The following is a 21,602-nucleotide window of genomic DNA, read 5'->3' on the forward strand; positions in this document are numbered from 1 at the left end:
GCCCCCGCTCACCACGACTAGAGAAAGCCCGCGCACAGCAACGAAGACCCAACACAGCCAAAAATTTTTTTTAAATTAAAAAAAAAAAATGTATCTGATGCCTTTACCTGCAAACTCTTTTCTTAATATGCCAAACACCTCAGCAGGGTTCCTTGATGTTTTTCGAGCCAGGAACTCTGGTGGGTCCGACAGCGCGGTGTTTTTAAACTGTGGATCATGACCCATGAAAGTGGGTGGCAACCACCACTAGTTTATAATAAAATAGAAGAGAAAATGCGTGGTAACCAGAATTTTCCCACTATTTCTAGCACAGGAAGTCTTCAAGGATACCATTCTTTCAAAAAGAGAAAATATTTTTGTTTGTTTGAAACAAGGCAACACATTATTAAGAACTCAGCCTATCTTGTAATTGAAATCAATGCCCACGAGCTCTCTTGGGACATAAAGGAAGACTCACTTTCATTTTATTTATCGTTTAATTGGTTCACCTTTGCGTTTATTACTTTTATTGGTATTTAAAAATGGACATGTAATTTTAATAGTTAAAAATGTTTGTACTAGAAGGTAGGACTTTTACCCACGGTGAGCATTTTGCCCTCCCAGTGTTTCAAACATAACATATGTTTGAGGGCAAGTTTGCTAATTTTCATTACTGATGTTTGACTCCAGGGGAGACGCACTCCTCTAAATTCTGAAAAGCTTGCCCTCAGGGCTGTTAGAGAAGGAGCTTGGAAGAGAAGTTGCCCACATCCTGGTTCTTGAAAGCATGGCCGCCCAGACATCGGTGGCTCCAGGTGGTGACCACCCGTGTCCCTAATCCTGAGGGCCAGCCGCTCAGCTTAGCCCCCAGTGGGGCACCAGACTTGGCCCACCCAGGTGGGCTCACTCCACGGGCTGTGGCTGGCCTCCAGGTTGGCAGGGATGAGCCGGTGGTCTCAGTTGTGGTGGCCCATCTCTGCTCAGGGGCCCCTTTGTCCAGCCCCATGGCCTCCATCCCTGAGGGGTTCAGCCAGGCTCCTAGAGATGGAGCAGAACCAGAGGGGACCTGAGGCTTTGGCTCAGAACAGACATCACTCCCACCGCTTCCATGGTTAAAACGGCCGTCAGGCCAGCCGGAACCCCAGGGCTAGGGAAGGGGATGGGGCTGCAGAGTCCCATTGCAGCAGGGCCTGGATGCAGGAGGGGATAACTGCAGCCATTCCTGCAAAAAATCTATGGTACAGAGTCTCACGTGGCCCACATAATGCGTGAATAATCAACAGGCTCTGTGGGAATCAGAAGTATATGACTTTTTTTTAAAATTAATTAATTAATTTATTTTTGGCTGTGTTGGGTCTTCGTTCTGTGCAAGGGCTTTCTCTAGTTGCGGCGAGCAGGGGCCACTCTTCATCGCGGTGCGCGGGCCTCTCACTGCTGTGGCCTCTCTTGTTGCGGAGCACAGGCTCCAGACGCGCAGGCTCAGTAGTTGTGGCTCACAGGCCTAGTTGCTCCGCGGCATGTGGGATCTTCCCAGACCAGGGCTTGAACCCGTGTCCCCTGCATTGGCAGGCGGATTCTTAACCACTGTGCCACTAGGGAAGCCCCTAGTGTATATGACTTTTCTTAACATTTACCAACACAATCATCTTGTGTTACTTGTACAATATAGAGAATCATTGAATTTAAAAATAGTTAATGCACTCCCATAATAATACATACGTACATACATACATTAATTCATTATTTAGAAGTAGCTAATACACTCTAGATCGAGCTTCTTCTTAATGGAACAGCTAACAGTTCCTGACGACAAGCATTTAGCACGCACCAGGCAGCACCCTAAGAACAGTGTGTATCATGTCACAAGAATAGATGGTCGTGTGGAGCGTGGAGTCTGGAGCCCATCTTGGTTCAAGTTGCCACTCATGAGCTGCGTGACTTTGGGTAAATCAATTAGCCTTACTGTGCTTCAGCTTTCCTGTCTGTAAGACAGGCTAAGCGTAGTAAATGTAACTCATAAGGTTGACATGAGGGTTAAATCTAAATTCATCTATATTCAGTGCTGGTAGTGTTACCTAGTGCCTGAGAAGGGCTTACGTAACTGTCAGCTGTTGTCATGGTTACCATGATCACCCCTCACGGTGACCCTGTGACGGTTGATTTATGAGTCATGATTCGTACAAATCCTAAAAGGTAGGTTCTGTTATTATCTCCATCTTCTAGGTAAGGGCTCTGAAGTTCGGGGAGGTGGACCAAAGTCACAAAAGCCCCATGGGGCAGCGCCATCATTCAGGCCCCGGCAGCTGGTCCCAGAGTCCGGGCTTTGCATGCTACAGAACATGGCCGCACTGTGTAACAGTAGTTTCCAGAATAGTTGTCTGCAGTCAAACATTTCCATGTTATGTTCTTTTTTTCCCATTGTCAACTTTCCAGAGAAGCTTGATTTTCTCCACCAGTGGCTTTTCAGTTGAACAGCTAGCTACGTTGTAGTTGAAAGGCCTTCCATGACCATCAACCAAACTAGGCAGGAGCTGGCATCTTCCACGTGCCTAGCACAGAGGCACACACTTTGCGAACTTCTTGTGTCCTCTACACAGATACACTCGTGAGGTATATGTTATCCCTGTTTTATAGGTGAGGAAACCAAGGCTGATGAAAAATCACAAAGAATGAGTCCTACTCCAAAGCTTTTGCCAACAGCTTCATTAAATGTCAAGAGATTCTCTTGTGACGACTTCGTAAAGTGACCCTGTAATAATTGTTACTGAATTTGCTTGTTTTAGAAAGGCAGAGGGTCTGGCTTCTTTGGACCAACTTTATGGTTACCCTCTGATGAGTTACTCTGTTCTCTTCCTTCCAGAGGAGATCTGCACCCTCGTTATAGCAGAGACGTTCCCCGAGGACGCTGGGATCTTCACGTGCTCGGCGAGCAATGATTACGGGTCAGCGACCAGCACTGCCCAGCTGGTGGTCACCTCAGGTATGCGAGGAGCGAAGGGTTGACGGGTCCCCGCGGCAGAAAGGACCCACCTGGAGGACTGCTCAGCTTCCAGGAATGCTTTGCCCCGGGGGTCATCCTCACAACCAGGGTTTCATCACCGAAACAAAAGGCTGGGGTGGGAGAGGGGGAGGGGAAGCGGAAGCAGAGATGAAAACACAAAGGTGATGGTGGTGTAGCAGCGAAACACACGTGGGGCTCTTCCTTCAGTCTTGGGATCTTGGTCTTGGAAACAATGCGATGGCTGCCCAAGGGCCTCCTGCTGGCCCGGAACTATGCCCACACCAGTGTCCACGGGGTCTGGAGATACTGGCGCAAATCAGTCACTGTTTAACCCACTAGATAAACCTAGAGAAGCTGTCAAGATCTTAGAAACCAGATTTCATTGAGACTGGACGCCTATGAAAAACTAAAGGAATGTATTTTTTTTATTAAAACCAACATTCAGAAATATCTGGGCAGTTTTTTAAACTCAGAAACTTACTGCTAGGGAAAGCAACCTGAAACAGTTCTTTTCCTTTATTTCTTTGACCTTTAGTTAACTGTTTTCTACTATTATTAATTAGCTTTACCTGGTCTTTACGGCCTTACTTCTGTTTATTTTACAATGGTTTTTAAAATACCTCTTTGGCCAAGCCCAGTACGGGGCACCATGGTTAGGAGGCAGTGGAGACGCAGCCAAGTGGCACGTAGATTTCTCTAGAACAGGGAGAACTCGTGCTAGGGGGCGGCAGAGACACAGAAAAAACCAGCAGTTTAGGGCTGTGGTGGGGAATTAGTGCTTTTTCATCTTCATTAAGAGAAGAAACGTAAAGTTCACCTTAACGGGACACCAGTGGATAGGAATGAGGGCTCTAAGTGGTAACAGGAAACTCCGGGGTCATGATCAGAGCTCCAGGGAGGATCCCAGTATTTTGATTTTGGGTTGAAGACGGTCCCAGCAAATGGCCACAGCAAGAGTGCAGTACTCTAACCACGCGGCCAAAACTCCGGTCTCCTCGTCCGCGTGGCAGAAATTAACATGCAGTATTTCCCATTTTCCTCGGGGATAAATCTACTCTAGACCAAACATAAGAGCTATTTTTGAGCTTTCTGTTCACCTCAGTAGGCATTTTTTGGAGCTCTGCTGGACTCTGCGCAAGGCAAGGAATACAAAGATACTCTTTTTTTTTTTTTTTTTTTTTTTTTTTGCGGACCTCTCACTGTTGTGGCCTCTCCCGTTGCGGAGTACAGGCTCCGGACGCGCAGGCTCAACGGCCATGGCTCACGGGCCCAGCCGCTCTGCAGCATGTGGGATCTTCCCGGACCGGGGCACGAACCCGTGTCCCTTGCATCAGCAGGCGGACTCTCAACCACTGCGCCACCAGGGAAGCCCCAAAGATACTCTTAAGATACGTTCAGGCCATTGATAGTAACAAGCAAAACTTTCTTTTGTACCAAGTTACAGCTGGTGTCAGTCATGTGAACCGGAAAAAATTATCCGTGAGATTGTAAGACATTTCCCTTAGACTCAGAGCTTCACTTGGCTTTATGATGGATGAATGAATGAGTGAATGAGTGAATACCCGTCGCCCAGGACAGAAAACCTTTGTAGCCTACACTAATGTCAGCAAAGCTCAGGTAGGATGTTCTGTTGGATCCATGGGCTGAAATGCAAGAAGACAAAGTATCATTAGTTGATACTGTTTGTGTTGTCATTTGTTTTTTTTGAGGCTGTTTGTGTTGTGTGTGTGTGTTTTAACCAAGTTCTATCTTTAGCTCTTGTTTGAAATTTGTTAATGAATTGGTAGCTGGTCTCCCAGCTGGTGGGCCATTCAGGAAATGAAACAGGTGCAGTGAAATCAAGCCTGGGGGAACCAGGCCCCCCCTCGGCATTGCCCCATCAGCAGCTAACAGGACCCTGGGCTCCCAGGCTGTCTGTGACGGTGGGAAGGGTCTGTGGATCCTAAGCATATCATGGCGTCTTCCTCCTGTCTCCTCCCTCAGCCAACATGGACACCTGCAGCTACGACTCAGCCGGAGAGGCCAGCAGTGGCCGCTTCCAGCCCTCCCCGCTGCCCCCTCCAATCTGGGACACCGGCTCTTTCGAGTTGGCGTCACAGAAACCAGCTGAGATCCAGCATGTGACCGGCCCCGTGTTCGGGCTGAGCCCGACGGCCCTTGAGTTCAATTCCGCCGCGGAGCGGGAAACCAACGGCGTCCACCCGGGCCACGGAGTGAATGGAGTGATGAACGGCAGAGCTGATGGCAGCAAAGCTCTTCCCAGCGCAGCCGTCCTGCTGTCACCCACAAAGGAGCCCCCCCCTCTGCTTGCCAAACCGAAACTGTGAGTACTCCCGTACGGCTTGATCACACTGTGGTACTTGCGCTGAATTGCCTCTGTTGCCAGGGAAACCGTTTTGCCTCGGCTCCACCACGGGGCAAGTGGTCCCTCCTGCAGGCGAGTTGTCCCAGGCTGGTGTGACCTTGCTACCAAGTGGGGTCCTTCAAAAATATAAATGATAGCCCAAAGTAAAGAAGGTAAATGAGAAGCTTGGTCAAATCTGCCTTTTGCTAAAAACTGTAACTGGTTTCAGCTGTGAAAGTATCTGTGCCTGGTGCAGTCTTCCGACATATGCAAGGGTGTAGCCCTCCCCAGAGGAGGTGGGAAGGGACTACACCGAGCTGTCTATTAAAAGCATTTCCAAATGTTTCACATTTAAGAATCGGTAAGCAAATCCGATACAGATAAGCACGGGAAGCCTGAAAGCTGAGGATGGAGGTTGCGGGTGCGGACCCTAGGGAAGGAATGAGTGCAGAGCGCGCTTCCCAGCCCGACCCACTGGGCTTTGGGACCCACGGAAGGCATGTTTCCGCGGATACCACCTTCGTATTTGGTTTCCATTATCTTGTTAGGATGATAAACCTTGCGTGTGCTGTTTCCATTGGCACCACACCGGGGAGGGTGGCGATGATCGGAGCTGTCACAGTGTCAGAGAGGAGGAATCAGTTAACAGAACAGACCTCGAATCACTGCCCTGATGGAGGTCGGTGGAAACGTCAGAGTCACGTCAAATGTGTACATAGTCTACGTGGCCACATTTCCTTGAGAATGAATTCTCCAGGATCTGGGAAAGCGCCCTGCGTTTCCCCGTGATGTCTGAGCTTTGTGATTTGGGGCAGGAAGGATGGCTTCAGGGTAGGGGTTACTCTTTGCTTCCCTGGTACTGAACAGCCTGCTTTATTCTCCGTTCCATCAGCTCATTGGTGAGAATAGGTAAGGTATTCAAATTAGAATAATATCTTATATCCGTACATCACTTTAGTGTTAGGCGATTTTATGAGCATTATTAGACTAAGCAAGTAACAAATCATCCAGACAGATGGCTTAAGTTAACAGATGGGCGGGCAGTTTTATAAACGTAAACTCCGTGACAATCTTGTGTCGCAGTTTCAGAAGTCTCTCTTTTACGACCCCGCGTTGTGTAGGCAGCAGGGCTGCTAGCTTTGTGCACGGTAGTGAACGTTCCATACCTAGACTCCAGGCGGGCTGAGATGCCGGGCAGGTCGCAGGAGCTCAGAAGTGGCAGCCTTAAGAGAGATTTATACTCTTGTAGCTCCAACCCACTGAATGAACTGCCTCTGCTGGCTACCTTTATCTTTGCATCTTGAATATGTATTTGCAGTGCTTGTAATGAAATAAGGGACCTGCCTTCCTGAGTGAGAACGGGCGGGGTGTCCACTGACTGGGCCCCGGCTGGGCTCTCAGTGAAGTGTGACTGCCCTAATAGCTCAGAAAGTGAGTGTAAATCACAGGAGAGCAAACGGGAGGGGCTGTTAACATGCCCTTGCAGCCCCCCTTATCTCAGGAGTTTGAACAACTCGTCAGCTTTGAGCTGGACCTTAGGTGCGGTTAGTGTCTCTGGGAGGGTGGGGCGCTGTCTGTAAAAGGCAGACAGAATACTTGGGTGGTTATTAAGAGGCTGTGGAGCTACAGGTTTGAAGAGTGGCGTCATGATCTGCTTCTTAGTCAGGTTTTCGGTACAAAGTAAAATACAGGGAAAATGGATTTCAGTGTTTAAATTCCCTTCATGTCGAAATTTAGGGAAACCTGGTAGCTTAGAAATAACATTGCTAGTAGCAGGTTTTCCTGCTGCTTTCCTTTTTTTCAAATCTTTATGTGTTTAAATATGTCCTTAGGGCATCACTTCATGATTTTCATATTGTATAATTACCTGCCAGTTACTAGGTAGGAAATAACATGTGATTGACACTTTCAAATATATGTATCAATTTAAAAATTTTCTTATGAATTGCAATCCTTGTTTTGGATTTTGTTTTAATTACAAAGTAAGTGCGTGCTCGAGGTGACAGTTCACACAAAACAGAAATACTTGAGGTAACCAGCGTCATGGTTTGGTACGAGGTCTTCCACCCTTTCTCTGTTATCATGGTCTTTTCAGAAAATGTTTGCTCATTGTTTCAGGAGTTGTATCCATTGGTAGGAATGCCATCGAATGACATCTGCAAATCACGTAGAATGACATCCAAGGAATTGATGATTAATGTCACTGCAAAGTAAAATTCCTGTTCATGTCTACTTCCCTTCATACATTGGGAAAGAATGAAGTTTTGAGTCTTGTGGTTGGCAGTGGGAAAACTGGTGTACTTGAATCTTTTTTCATCGGCCCATGATTTTACTACTCTTCATGAAAAAAGGAGAGGCTTATATTTGGGGGGGTTTTATGGCATTTCATTCATCTGAATCATTTGTAGGCAAATAGGAAACAATTAGGAGGGGACAAATAATAGGAGTTTAAATATGTCCTCTTAATAAATGAACCTGAAAAGGGTGTTTGATTTGTCAGATTCCTGAAAAATTATCATTGTCAGAAGGAAAATCTCTTTGCATTCTTTTCTCTCAAATAGCTCACTATTTATTACGGAAAGGGAAAAAAATGAGACTGAAACAAAACGGTAGAAACGTCCTGAATTCCCTTCTGCAGCAAGGTCCTCCAGCAGAAATCCTCACTAGGGGTCTTGCCGCCCTTCCAGCTTCCAGCTGCATCTGTGCTCCTGGCCCATGGTCGTGGGATCCACGTCCACACCCGTTTCTGCATCTCTCAGTGTCTTTGGCTCAGACACCACCCCTCGGGTGTGAGTTAAACATGATTGGATGTGGGCCATTCAGTGAGTTCCAGGTGCCAGACACAACGCACCGTGGGCCAGAGGAGCACTTAGACTCCACCCAGGAAGGAACTCACCTGTGAGAGTTGTTTGTGTGACTCGGTGTCGGACGCTCAGCACCGTCCAGCGCAGTGCAAAGAAAAGAAGCCACGTGCTGCTGAAATCATAGCTCTTGTCAGAGAAAAGGAGGAAGGAAGGAGCATATGCCTAGCTTTTGTGAACTATTTTTCATATTATTGTCTTTGTTCAGGGCCCACCAAGTAAGTCTGTTGCTGCCCACTCTCTACAAATGATGCCCGAAGATTCAACGTAAATACACGACTCTGTCAGTTAATAGGAAATCAAGTCCCAAGGATCTTTTTTTCTTGCCAAAACATAGTGCCTGGAGGACATGGGTATGCAGGGTCTCCAGGATTAAACCCTGGAGGGAAACTTTAGAGCCAGATCGAGCAGGTGCTTTACAGGTCCTGTTCTCCCACTAAGCTCATCTCTTCAATTAGGCCAAGCAGTATGGAAAGACCCATACGCTGTTTTCAAACCCCATTTCTCTCTTCTTTGATATTCGTCGTCCGTCTCGTGGAAGAAACAAGATGAGGCACCCAGGAGGGGCTGGCTAGAGGGGAGGCCGTGGGTAAGTTCCTGCACTGGACCCAGGACAGCTCAGCGGCTGAAACGGTCCCACATTTCCCGGCCCTCAAAGCCCAGGCCCTTGGATGGGAGAATGATCCTGAAGCGCTCACAGCGTGGTCACCTGCTCCATCACCAGCCCAACGAGGTGTGGGTGCATCTCCCTTTGTTCCTGTCCTCCCTGCTCTCTCCTCCCTCGGCCGCTAAAGAAAACATGGTGTCAGGAGTTCCCACCTGAAAATGGTGCAATGACTGCAGGCTGAATCAGTCTTCTCAAAGCGGCCACGTCTCAGACCTTTGCGTCTCTCTTCCAACTTTCTCTCGCACCCACCCTGAGAGAGCTGGTTATTCCAGCAATGCTTGTCTCGAGGACAGGGGCAGGTCCTGTAAACTCACTGCTGCTTAGGTGTCGGGTTTTACGCGTCACCTCGTGCAGTTCTGCCCTGACGTGTGCATGATGATGAGCGGCCGTGAGCCCTGTGAGAGTAGGAGGAGAAGGGGGAGGGTGCTGGAGAGAGGCAGGAGAGGAGGGGGCGGCCCGCACCGCTCTCGCATCAGGGGCTCAGCTGGGCCAGGCTTGCTGTCTCTGGGACCTCCCTGTGGTCCCCTCCGCGCTCCCGGACACTAAGAGGGGCACAGGGGTTCCCTTGCGTGGACTGTTCGCTCCCCGGCACGTCCTGCCCGCTGCTGAGGGCGGCTGGTCTTCCCACTTGCCGCGGCCCCCAGCCGTGCCCCGTAAACCACGCCCTCTGCTGTCTGCACAACACGGAATTCTTTCTCACAGTGGCTTATTTACGTGCATGTTGCTTTGGGCGTTGCTTTCCCCCACGGTTAGAGCGAAAGGCCTTGACCGTCTCTTCGCTGCTCTTTGGCCGGGTCCTGCGGCCTGGCTGACAGTGAACGCTCAGGAAGATCTGAATGAAAGAAGCAAGAACAGACCCACACGGAGGAAGAGAAAGGCCTCCCACGTTTAGAGCAACGCCGTTCACTGTGCTTAACTTGGACCCACATGCACCGTGGGATTTCTACTTTCCAACCCCACCCATCCCAGACGTTTCCCACTTGACAGTACCTCCCAGCTGACACCCTTATCCTATAAGCTGAATGAGGATGAAGGATTAAATAAGAATCCCATTGGCTAGAATCCCATTAGAAAAGGATGTCCAGGGTACTTAATTTGGGAGCCTTTTCAATTCCTTTCTCATTTCTCCCGTGTTCTCCTTTCATGAAAGTCTGACTTTAAAACGTTGTAGACACAAACGAGACGTTTGGGAAAACGAGGGACCCGTCACTCTCCTGTCCACCCCCCACTGGCTGGAGGACAAGCAAACTGCTGTTCGAGGTATGTGGGCTTGACGTGTCAGCACCCCGTCCGATGCAGACGCTGGATGACGGGCCGAGGGCTTCTGGGCTGCTCCGCACGTCCTGTTGATGTTGGACGCGGCCCAAGCCCGGGTGCGGCTCGGTCAGTGCAACTGGGAAAGTTGCATGTTTTCCGTCTTTGAACCTCTGCCGGTTGGGGTTCAAGGTCTCACTCTGTGACTGTTTGACATTCGAACACCAATGGTCTCTTAGGTTCTATCCAAGGTAGAGGCTTACCTGCTAGGTCTAAACACACACACAAAACAAAGAGACGATAAGCAAAACAACTGAGGTCAAAATAAGAACCAAAGGTCAGAGAGATGACCTCTCCCAGCAGTTGTGAAGAGGTCATTCTTTTAAAATTAAAAAAAAAAAAGGCTGCGCCGAGCCTTCGTTGCAGCTCGCGGGATCTTTAGTTGCGGCTCGTGGGATCTTTAGTTGCAGCTCGCGGGATCTTTAGTTGCAGCATGTGGGGTCTTTTAGTTGTGGCATGCGGGATCTAGTCCCCGGACCAGGGATAGAACCCGGGCCCACTGCGTTGGGAGCATGGAGTCTTAGCCACTGGACCACCAGGGAAGTCCCAGGAGGTCCTAAAATGTACAGAAATGTCCTGAGAATCTAGCTCACGTGTCCTTCCCTGACTCCTGATGAGTGTCTGCAGTGTTGGGTGATGCTGGCACCCAAGGCACAAAGAGGAAGAAGACAGCGGTGTTACCTTTGAGTAATTTATGACCGAGTACCGCTCAGATCACACTGGCAGGAACACACACAATTCTGCACGTCCGTCAGCGTCACGCAGACGTGTAGAATGACCAGTCCCTAGATTAGCTTCCATGCAATCCAAAATGCCTTCTCTTCCCAGTTTGACGTTTGGAAGATAAGCCGCTCTGCTTCTGATTCCGAAAACCTAATAGGCACCAGCTTCCATTTCTGGTCAAACGATTTTCCGTGTCTGCTGAGTCTAGTCAAATAACGAAGCAATTTAGTGACAGTGGAAGTGCAAAGTATAGAACCAGAAGGGTTTTCAAAGTAATATTAGGACAAAAAAATAGGGCAGCAAGAAGCTTCTTCCATTTGTCATTATAAAATCACAGGCACACACTCATCCGCGTGTTTGTGGGACCGTGGTCCTAATTCTGAGGCCCCTGGCCATGCGGGTGTGGACTCTTCATGATATAATATGATGATGGCTTTGCAGGAACAGTGTTGATGTTGAATCACTTTGAGGCAGCCCCTCCCAGGAATGCAAAGTCCAATCAAGGAACTTCCTGAAGCTTAAAGCTTTTCAGGAAGGAATAACATCTCGATGTATCCTTCCTTCCTCAGGGTTTTTTCACCTCAATATTGGCTCTGACACAGAGTCACATTCTTGGATGTTAGGATATGAGTGCTCTGCTGTGCTAGTCGCTTGGTGAGTGTGAAGTTTTAATTACGTTTCCTGAAGAAGCTTGAGTCCTTTTTATGGCCGGTAGCCTTATCTGGTGTCTAAAGTACAGCTGAAAATACTTACAGATAATCTACATAGTTTTGAAGTAGTTCTCAACCATCCAGAGGAAGTGCCAGATACTCATCTCAAATATTGGGTGCTTTCCGTGAAAGAGTAAATGATGATGCAATCTCTCTTCAGTGTGTCCATCTCATCTGGCCTAAGCGCATACGAGGGCCCCTTTGGTGATTACAGAGTAAGTTGAAAAATGTAGTCCCTGCTGGGTAGAGACCTTTTATTTTTTTAAGGGGGAGCCACGTATGAACTACATGCCCAGAGAGCGTGCTGTAAGTCTGCCGTCCAAATATTAGCAACAGAGCATTAAGCAAACAATACTAGAAGCAAAATGATACGTGGAGCTGAAGACGAATTTAACGGAAAAATATAGACTATTTCAACCAACTAATATGTGTATTATGTGGGAATTCCCTGGTGGTCCAGTGGTTAGAACACTCGGTGCTTGCACTGCCGTGGGCTCGGGTTCATTCCCTGGTCGGGGCACTAAGCTCCCACAAGCCACACGGCCAAAAATAATAAAATAAAATGTGTGTTATGTATTAGAAGGAAATGCACCAAATGTTACAGCTCTCTGCGTGGTGCACTGTTGAAGAGACTGTGTTTTCCCGTTGACTTGATTTTCCAACTGAATTTTCAACAGTAAGCGTTCTTTTATGGCTACAAAGTGTTATTTTAAAAGCAGTGAGCCCTTGGCACCCTGTCTCTCCCATCCGTCCTTCTCCATTCAGCCTCAGGCCAGCGACCACCATACTGAGCACAGCTGGACGCAGAAGGTTCTGGCCCTGCGAGCTCTTGCCCCTGCCCCCCCCCCCCCGCCCGGAGCCCCCCTCTCCTCCTAGATGTCAGGGGCTTTGGGATTCCATCTGGGCTTTGACAACCCATCCTGGAAGACCCTCCCCAGAAAACGCCCCATATTCCAGAGTGATGCTGCCCCTCATACACTGGCTCTGCTCCCCCAAACCCAACCCCTCTTTCTCCAGTTGCGCATCTCAGGTGTTGGGATAAAAGTAACAGGAGTAATAAAACTTAATTAAAAAACAAAAGTAACAGGAGTAAGATAACTTTTCATTTTAAGGCCCAAAATAAGCCAGATATTTTAAAGACCAGTGTTTAGCGGATAATCCATACAAGGCCTTGCACAGAAAGTAGGATGAGACTTTCCCCTCAGAAGCAACAGTGAGGGAGAAAAGATACGAGAAGGGAAATTGAGGTTCCAAGTCAAATAACAATATTATCAGTAAAATACCCGCCGAAAGCGGGAGCGGAGTTGTGGTTAGTGGGAGATGAAGAGAGAAAAAGGCTGAAGACAGCAATGAGAAAGGATAAGGAATTCCAGGACCGGTGCTGCGTGTTTTGTAGAAATAGTGAGAACCCGTTTGAAGTTAGAGACTGATCCACGTTGGATTCAGTGACTGTGGTCTCAGGAGTTGGTTTCAGCCATCATCAGCCCTCTGAAGGTGGTAGGAGCAATGCATCCCCACATGCCAGCACCACCAGCTGTGTCCTTGTGGGGTCAGAAAGGGAAGCAGGTTAAGGCAAATCGGGGCTTAAGGGGAAAAGAGATCAAACTGAAGAAAATGGAAGTTACACCAAGAATGAAAACGACTCGGAGGGTGAGATGGGAAAACAGGAAAAGGGAACAGAAGTTGTGACTACAGAGAAGACTCTGAACGTTCAAACCCTTAAGAAAGAAGGAACTTCCACGTGGTAGAGGAATTCCAGTGGTGTCTGTTTGAGTAGCCAGTGGTAGTGGAGGTCAGGGTCACAGGAGTGGAGGAAGCAGTCAGGGAGCGATGAAGTGGACACTTTAGAAGGAGCATTTATGTGGACGATGGCCAAAGTGGGTGGCAGGAAACCACGTGCTACGAAGTAGTGAAGCCATCAGCAAAGTGAGGACGTGGCCAAGGTCGTTGGTGATGGGCAGGGGAGAGGGAGCGCGACACAGGAGCACAGAGATGGAAGGAGAGGCAGCTGCCTAGGGGTGATGGCGGAGCTGTGCTAAGAGTGCATTGGGGATCCGGAACCATGTAGGACTCTCCTTGCTCAGAGGAGATCACGATGAGGTTAGTAACGTCCTCAAGGAAATCCAGCTTCCAGTCAGCGCAGAAGCATTTCCGATGACACCGAGGAGGTGGGATGTTGGGTAGAAACAAAGAATCCCACAGATAATCCCATAGAAGAGGGGTCTGGGGGCAAGAGGAGAAGGAAGGCCGCAAGGAGAGTGGAGGGCCGGGTTTGCATCAGAGGAGGTGGGTGGGAGGGCAAGGACGTCACAGCGCCCTTGGGATCACCTGCTGGTGTTTCACGAAGAGCAACCCAGGGCCTCTGTAGTTAGAAGTGGAAGGAGTCATTTCTGGTATGGTTCGTACTTCTTTGTTCGTCCCTGCTCACTTTGTTTCCACTGTAGCACTGTGATCCGTTCTGTAGTTACTAACCTCTTCTATCCAAGGAGGACCTTGAGCTGGGTTTTTACTGAACACGCCTCTTTCCTAGATGTTGATATTTGAAAGCAGTCGTTTAAGAACAATTGAGCTAAGGCTCGTGAGTCTGTAATCCATATATATTGGGTTTTGGTTTGTGTCTGCAGCTTTCCCTACGAGAGAATTTATTTGCCTGCTGCATGCTGAAGTACGTAGCTTGCCCTTTTTTTTTTTTTTTTTTTTTTACCATTGATTTCTTTTTCTCTGTGAATGTGTAAGTCCTTCATTCAAATGAAGCCATCACCTAATGGTGAAAACATGAGTCCCAGGGAGCTTTATCTGAGTTGGTTCCTCTTACATGTGTAAAAGCAGACTGTTCATTTTCTCAACAAACCTAAGAATGACTGTTTCCTTACTCGACTAAGGTTACGATTACACAAACCTTGTGGATAGCACTGGAATCAATGTTGGTTTTTGAAAACCTTTTCCATATGTGGCAGGGAACTAGATATTCTTTCATTTGGTTTGAAGGATAAGGTACGTATTAAACGAATTGGATAAAATAGATTTCCATGAAACATGTTGGCTGGATTATCACGCATAAATTGAGACACAGATTTGCTCCACTACTCAAAAGGAATTAGATGTTCTTTCATTTGGTTTTGAGAATAAGGTACATATTAAACAAATTGGATAAAATATGTAGATTTTCATGAAGCACATTGGCTGGATAATCACGCATAAATTCACACACAAATTTGCCCCATTATTCAAAAGGAAACTATAAATTAATTGCAGTCAGAACCTCCAACTTTGCTGTACGAAACTCACGTCTTCTGACCCCTGGATGCAGAGGTTCCCACCAGGAAAGTATGGGCACCTCCTCCTGTCAAGGCTGTTAGGAGGATACACAGCGATTGTCAGGGTTTTTCCTGAAGTTCCGGGGAAATGCCTTAGTAAATAAGAACCTTTAGTTGGGGTCGCTGTCTCCATTCGCACTGTTTGCTAGAGCTCACTTCTCTGCCCCAGCTCAACTCAGAAACCCTGGGGCGTGCTTTCTCTGTGCCTGGCTCTGTTTCACAGTGTCCTGCGGATCTGGTTTTTTATGTCCATGGAGTGGCGGGTGTATCTTCTGTAGGCGGCCTTTGAGGGGCTCCAGCTGTGAGCCTCCTGATACAAAGCTAGTAAAACCGTGGAATCACTGACATACTATCCAAATATTTTTACTTCACTATGCACGTCAGGGACCACAAGGAGTGTAGGTCCAGCTCTCTGGTCTTCTTTTTCTCAGAGGAGTTTATACATCGGTCAAATATGGGTAATTATACGGCTCGGCTATCATTTCAAACTTTCTGCTTTCCTAGCAATTGCCATTAAATGGGAAGGTTTTGAAAGGTTTCTGGAAAGACCACAAATATTTTCTCGTCCTTGTTTCTTTCTTTGTTGGAAAATAGTTCCTGTGCCATCTGGTTTCAGGGATGTATCGTTATATGTAGTACTGTTTGTAGGGAAGAAAAAGAAAGCTATGAAATATGGCCTGAGTGCAGTGCATTGCAAAGTAAAAATGTCTTCTGTAGTTTCTAAAATGGAGTTTGTAGCTTGGACTTGCAAGTAGTTTTGGTCACGGGGGTGAAGCCTCGCTCTGGGTGATCGTGTTTCCTGTCTGGTATCCGCCTCTCCTTCGTAGCAGTTGTTTTCTTCAAAGGGCGTCCTCTAAATCAGATGTGAAACGTTCACATTTATTTTTATTCTGTCACAAAGCATTCTCACAGAGGAGAGGGTTTCACGATGGGACCTTCTAGGATAACAGCAGGAGTTTCACTTCATGTGTGTTCTAATTATTCTGTCTTAAAAGAGCAGAATTATGTTTGGTCTTGTCATTACTCTAACAGTCTGATACTGAACAGCTGCCTTAGTGGAGAGAAAGATAATAAAGAATTTTCAATTTTTACCAAGAAATGGCAGAGGGAGGTTTCTGAAAGCAGTCAGATGTCCCCTCAGTGTCCATTACTTGAGAATTTGATTTCTGCTGAGGACCTCTGCTCCCGTGTTCACCGTGGTATCACCTGCAGGGAAATGCACATGTCGTTATTTTGCACATAACAAAGGGCCAAAGGCTGCTTTTGTACAACAAAGTTCTGTTTTGCACTCTTGGTGCCAGTAGGAAGCAATCTCAGTAAACTGGAATTCCAACAACAATTGGAATGGAATGAGGAAGGTTCATCTCTTCAATGCTGTCTCTGTTCTGGGTCCTTTCAGTCAGGACAAGGGAAGCCACCATGGAAACAGATTCTAGAGCCTGGGGCCCACCTGGCCGGTCCTACCTTTGCTCTGCATCTCAGGCTGCACCTCCTCCGCTGTCTTCTCATACCTGACCATCTTGCAGGGATGGATGCAGGCAGGCGATGACGCAGACTTACTCCTGGACCCAGCTCAGGCCCCAAACATATAGACCTGGATTGGAGTGGAATGAAGGGGCTACGCGGGGTCCAGGCAGACAGGAGGCATCAATGACAGCTCCCAATTGGGAGTGTTTGGGGAGGCGGTCCTGCAAGGCCAGGTCTGTGTCGGGTGTTTGGGTGGGGGGCTGGCCTGAGTTGGATAGCTGATTTCTTAAGAGTTTGACCTCTGAAAAGTGACTAGAAGTTGCCCTGACACGGTGAGTATCTATAAACGGATAAATTAAAGTTTTGAATTCCTCTCTTCCTCCCAAGTCCTTATCAGTCTGCAGTGTACCCTCCACGGAGTCTAGAACAAACTAATTTAGGGTGATATGAGAAAATAACCAAGTCCCTCTAGCTGACTGCATCCCACTTGGTTATGAGCGATCTGTCATTTTTTCTGGATTTATTTCCAGCTCAGTGAGTCATTTTCCCCCTGGTGTCAGATTTCCTCCACGATCTATTTTCACATGAAATTTATAAACATCAACTTTTTGGGTCTTTTTTATCAAATTTTTTTCTTGAGCTATAATTGACATATAACACCATATTGATTTAAGGTGTGCAGTATGTTTCCAATATATGTGTATATTGTGAAATGGTCACCACACTATGTCTGTTTAATATCCATCACCTCACAGAGTTACAAGCTTTTTTCCTTGTGATGAGAACGTGAAAAATCTACTCTCTTAGCAGCTTTGAAATATACAACACAGTGTTGCTATCTGTAGTCACCATGCAGTGCATTACATCCCAGGACTTAAGTTATCTTATAACTGGAAGTTTGTACCTTTTGAGGCCCTCCACCCATGTCACTTACCACACCATCCCCTCTCTGTGTATATGAGTTCAGTTTTTTGTTTTGGGGTTTTTCTTTCTTTTTTTTTTTTTTTTAAGATTCCACATAAAAATGAGATCATACAGTATTTGTCTTTCTCGGTCTGTCACGTAGCATAATGCGGTCAAGGTCCATCCATGTTGTCGAAAATAGCAGGGTTGCCTTCTTTTTATGGCTGAATAGTATTCCTGTGTGTGTGTGTGTAAGGTGTGGGAGGAGGGAGAGGGAGAGAGAGGGAATGTCTTTATTTCTGTATCCGTTCATCCATCTGTGGACACTTAGGTTGCATCCGTGTCTTGGCTACTATAAATAATGCTGCAACAAACATGGGGGTGCAGATATCTCTTCAAAATAGTGATTTCATTTCCTGAAGAGAAATACCCAGAAGTGTAATCACTGGACCATATGGCAGTTCTGTTTTTGAGTTTTGAGGACCCTCCATATTGTTTTCCATCGAGGCTGCGCTGGTTTACATTCCCGCCAACAGTGCACAAGGGCTCCCTTTTCTACACATCCTCGCTGAAACTTGTTATTTGTTATTTTGATGATGGCCATCCTGACAGGTGTGAGGTGATACCTCATTGTGGTTTTCATTTGCATTTGTCTGATAATTAGCGACGTTGAGCATCTTTTCACGTGCCTGTCGTCCCTCTGTATGTCGTCCTTGGAAAAATGTCTCTTCGGGTCCTCTGTGCCCATTTTTAATCGGGTTGTTTCGTTTTTCACTGTTGAGTCGTGTGAGCTCTTCGTATATTTTGGGTATTAACCCTTTACTGGTCGTATCATCTGCAAACATTTTCTCCGATTTGGTGGGTTGCCTTTTCGTTTTGTCGATGGTTTCTTGTGGTGTGAGCATGTCTTGTGCTAGGAGGCGGTCTGCTCATTTATGGTTCGTGTTGACGTCAGCGTGAACTCAGAACACTGTCTAAAGGTGCAACAGGATTACCGAGGAATCTACAGGAATGAAAAACCACTCTACACAGTCATGCAGAAGCGTCTCCACCGTGCACCAGACGGTCCACGCCCGACAAAGGCAGGTGGCGGGGTGGATATTTATTCCGATAAGAGCACTTAGTGTCATCCTGCATGTAGACTTAGTACATGTGTTGGGCGTTTTTCCTCCAGAAAGTCTTAATTGCAGCTACTTACGTAACCTGGGCATGTTGCATTGATGGGACGTTTCAAAATAAAGAATTGCTTAAGTCACAAAGAAACTATTTCAGAGATTTTGTGCAAGTATAAGTGGCCCAGTATGAATTATCGATGCATTTGGAAGATAACCCTCTGGCTCACTCACTCTGTTTTCCTGTCTCGGTCGTGGGTTTGTTTTTATGATGAACTGTCTGTATCCTTGTCGGGTCTCACTGGGACCATCAGGGCAGCTAGTCAGCATCTTCTAAAGCATTTCTTTTTTTCTTTTTTCTTAAGTCTAGTTGATTTACAATGTTGTGTTCCTTTCTGCTGTACAGCAAAGTGATTCAGTTATACACATATATATTCTTCTTTCGTATTCTTTTCATTATGATTTATCACAGGATATTGAATACAGTTCCCTGTGCTCTGCAGTAGGACCTTGTTGTTTATCCATCCTATATAATAGTTTGCATCTGCTAATCCCAAACTCCCAATCCTTCCCTCCCCCTCTCCTTGGCAACCACAAGTCTGATCTCTATGTCTGTGAATCTGTTTCTGTTTTGTAAATAAGTTCATGTGTGTCCTATTTTAGTGGTATCATATGGTATTTGTCTTTCTCTGTCTGACTTCATTCAGTATGATACTCTCTAGGTCCATCCACATAGCTGCAAATGGCATTATTCATTCTTTTTTATGGCTAATATTCCATTGTATATAGGTACCACATCTTCTTTATCCGTTCCTCTGTCGATGGACACTTAGGTTGCTTCCATGTCCTGGCTGTTGTGAATAGTGCTGCAGTGAACATAGAGGTGCATTAAACCTTGTGTTTCTCATGTCATTGTCCTGACGTGAACATGTCTGAAATGCAGGAGAGTCCCTGCATCCTCTCCTCCGTTCTTGCCCAGCTGCTCTGTCGCTCAGGACACAGCTGTTCCCCTCAACCCCCCTTCACTGTCATCCTGGAAGTGTCTTCACCTCATTCCTTTCCTGATTCCCTGGCTCCTAAATGCCATGTGTCTCACTTTTTTTGTTTTCCCCTCTCATTTGCCAGAAGCAAACCCTCCAGTAGCTTTCACAGAAAGTGTGAAGGACCAATGGTTTCTAAGCCCTACTTGTCTGGAAAATGTTTTTTATTTTATCCTCACACTGAAATGACAGTTTGGCTTGGTTTGGAATGATAGAGTTTTCCTAAGAATTTTGAGGAAATTGCTTCAGATTCTTCTAGTTTCTAGTGCTAACGTAGAGGAGTCCAATGCCAACCTGCTTTCTGGCCCTTTGTGTGTGTGTGACCTATGATTTTTTTCATTCTGGAGGTATGTCGAATCTCCTCTTTATCCCCGGTGCTCTGAAATTTGCTTGGTGATATGCAGTATTTTTCAGACATTGTACAGGATATTTAGCTAGGATAGTTGCCCTTTCCGTTGGAAAACTCGTGAGTGTACAGTATGGAAATTTTCTCATTATTTTTTTAATTTCCTTTCCACTCTCTCTGTCCTTTCTGAAACTTGTATTATCATGATATTTCCAACTCCCACATTAGAACTGAGGTTCTGATTTTCTTTTCTTGCCTGTTTTCATTGTACTTTCTGTAGATCTCTTCACCTTTGTCTTCCATGCTTCCTGCTGAATTTGTCATTTCTGCTGTCATACTTTCATTTCCCAAGGCTTCCTTCTCGTTCTCTAAATTTCCTGTGGCATCCTGTCAGTTCACCCTGTCATGTGTGCTGTAATGACCTTTATCTCTTTGCAGCTCTTAATCACTGGAGGTTTTTGGGGGCTGACTGTCCTTGTTGTTACTTAGTCCCCCGACCCCATTTTCTGCATTTTCTCTACTCCCTCAAGTTCCTTTTAAATCTACTTGGGCTAAATTTCATGTCTGAGGTTTTCTTTAACGTCTCATGCTGACTGGCACCCACACGTTGACTGGAAACTATTGTTGCTGGGGGTTTGCCAGCTGGTAGGCATCACCTAGGACTTGGCAAGGACCCAAAATGTCAGCCTCTGCAGGTCTTTCCTCGTAGGTTGATGAGTTTCTCTAGAAAGAAAAGCATTCCGTTTCCTTCCCTGGCTGAGGGTGGACGGGGCAGGGACGTGCTTGGCAGACGGCATTTGGGAGCTGCACGGGGACAGGGCTGGCTTCCATCGCTCGGAGGACGTGCCCATTTAATTCCCACACTCGTCTTCAGCCTCTTCTCTCGCCCCTTCTCTCTGCTGGGCCAAGCGTCGCTGGGTCTGACTCTGGCTGGCTCTCTGTCCCCACAACAGAAGCCTCCTGACCCTTAAAGACGAGAAGGAGGAATGGCCAAGGGGCTTCCAGGGGCAGGTGGAGCTGGCCTGTCCTCCTGTACTCAGAGCCACCCCTCCCCACCTTCACAGCGGTCTAGTGGCCAGGCCTTCAGCTGCTCACGTGAGCTTCCTTCTTGTTTGCTTCACCTCCTGTGGGCACCTGGTTTCCACTGTCTTCTCACATAAGTCAGTGACAGCTCCCTGCCCTTTATATTCCAGGGAAATCACAGTTGTTCTCTCTGTCTTTCTCTCTCTCAGATCTAAGGAAGGAACAAAAATAAAATGCAGCCATTCAATCCACCACTTGTTAGTAAAAGACAGTTTACAACTTTGGACCTTGTTTTGAAAGGGAGACTCTTTCTAGCCTCAGAAAGCAGTGTAGACAGGGACAGAATCTCCATCTCTGCCTAACGAGGTGACCTTGAGCAAGCCTCTCACTGACCCAAGCGTCGGTTCGTCTTGAGTAAAGGGAGGGATGAGTGCCTGCTTCACAGGACCGTGGTCCCGGGCAATGATGTGCTGGCGTAGAGCAGCGCCACGGGGCGGGTACCCAACTGATGTTACCCGTCGTCGTTCTGATTATTATTATTAAGAGAATGTGGTCAGTGACTCTTTTGTTCCTTGACTGTGCATACAGGAAGCTTCTGAAATAAGCAACTTTCAAAACTTGCCCAAAAAAAAAAAAAAAAGGGACTTTTTCCTAGGTTACGTTCCTTTTTTCTTCCTCCACCTTAAAAATGTAGTGAGAAAAAAATGGATGGAAAATCACTGACAGATTGGGAGCTTTTGTTTCATTCAGGTCACCCTAGGGTTCCTGAAAAGTAGACGCATGAACTTCAGCACC

The 21,602-nt window shown here is 46.9% G+C and overlaps 1 protein-coding gene across 1 annotated transcript in view; it reads left to right on the top strand.

Annotated features, from left to right (window-relative positions):
* The window catches only part of PALLD (palladin, cytoskeletal associated protein), a 387,834-nt gene that overhangs the window by 184,952 nt on the left and 181,280 nt on the right, over window positions 1-21,602 (top strand). Inside the window, exons 8-9 of the mRNA XM_065879773.1 lie at window positions 2,840-2,959; window positions 4,964-5,303. Coding sequence (XP_065735845.1) covers window positions 2,840-2,959; window positions 4,964-5,303 — 460 coding nt within the window. The remainder of the gene's footprint in view (window positions 1-2,839; window positions 2,960-4,963; window positions 5,304-21,602) is intronic.

Source organism: Phocoena phocoena, chromosome 6 (assembly GCF_963924675.1).
Source record: "Phocoena phocoena chromosome 6, mPhoPho1.1, whole genome shotgun sequence".
In the NCBI taxonomy this organism is placed as follows: Eukaryota; Metazoa; Chordata; class Mammalia; order Artiodactyla; family Phocoenidae; genus Phocoena; species Phocoena phocoena.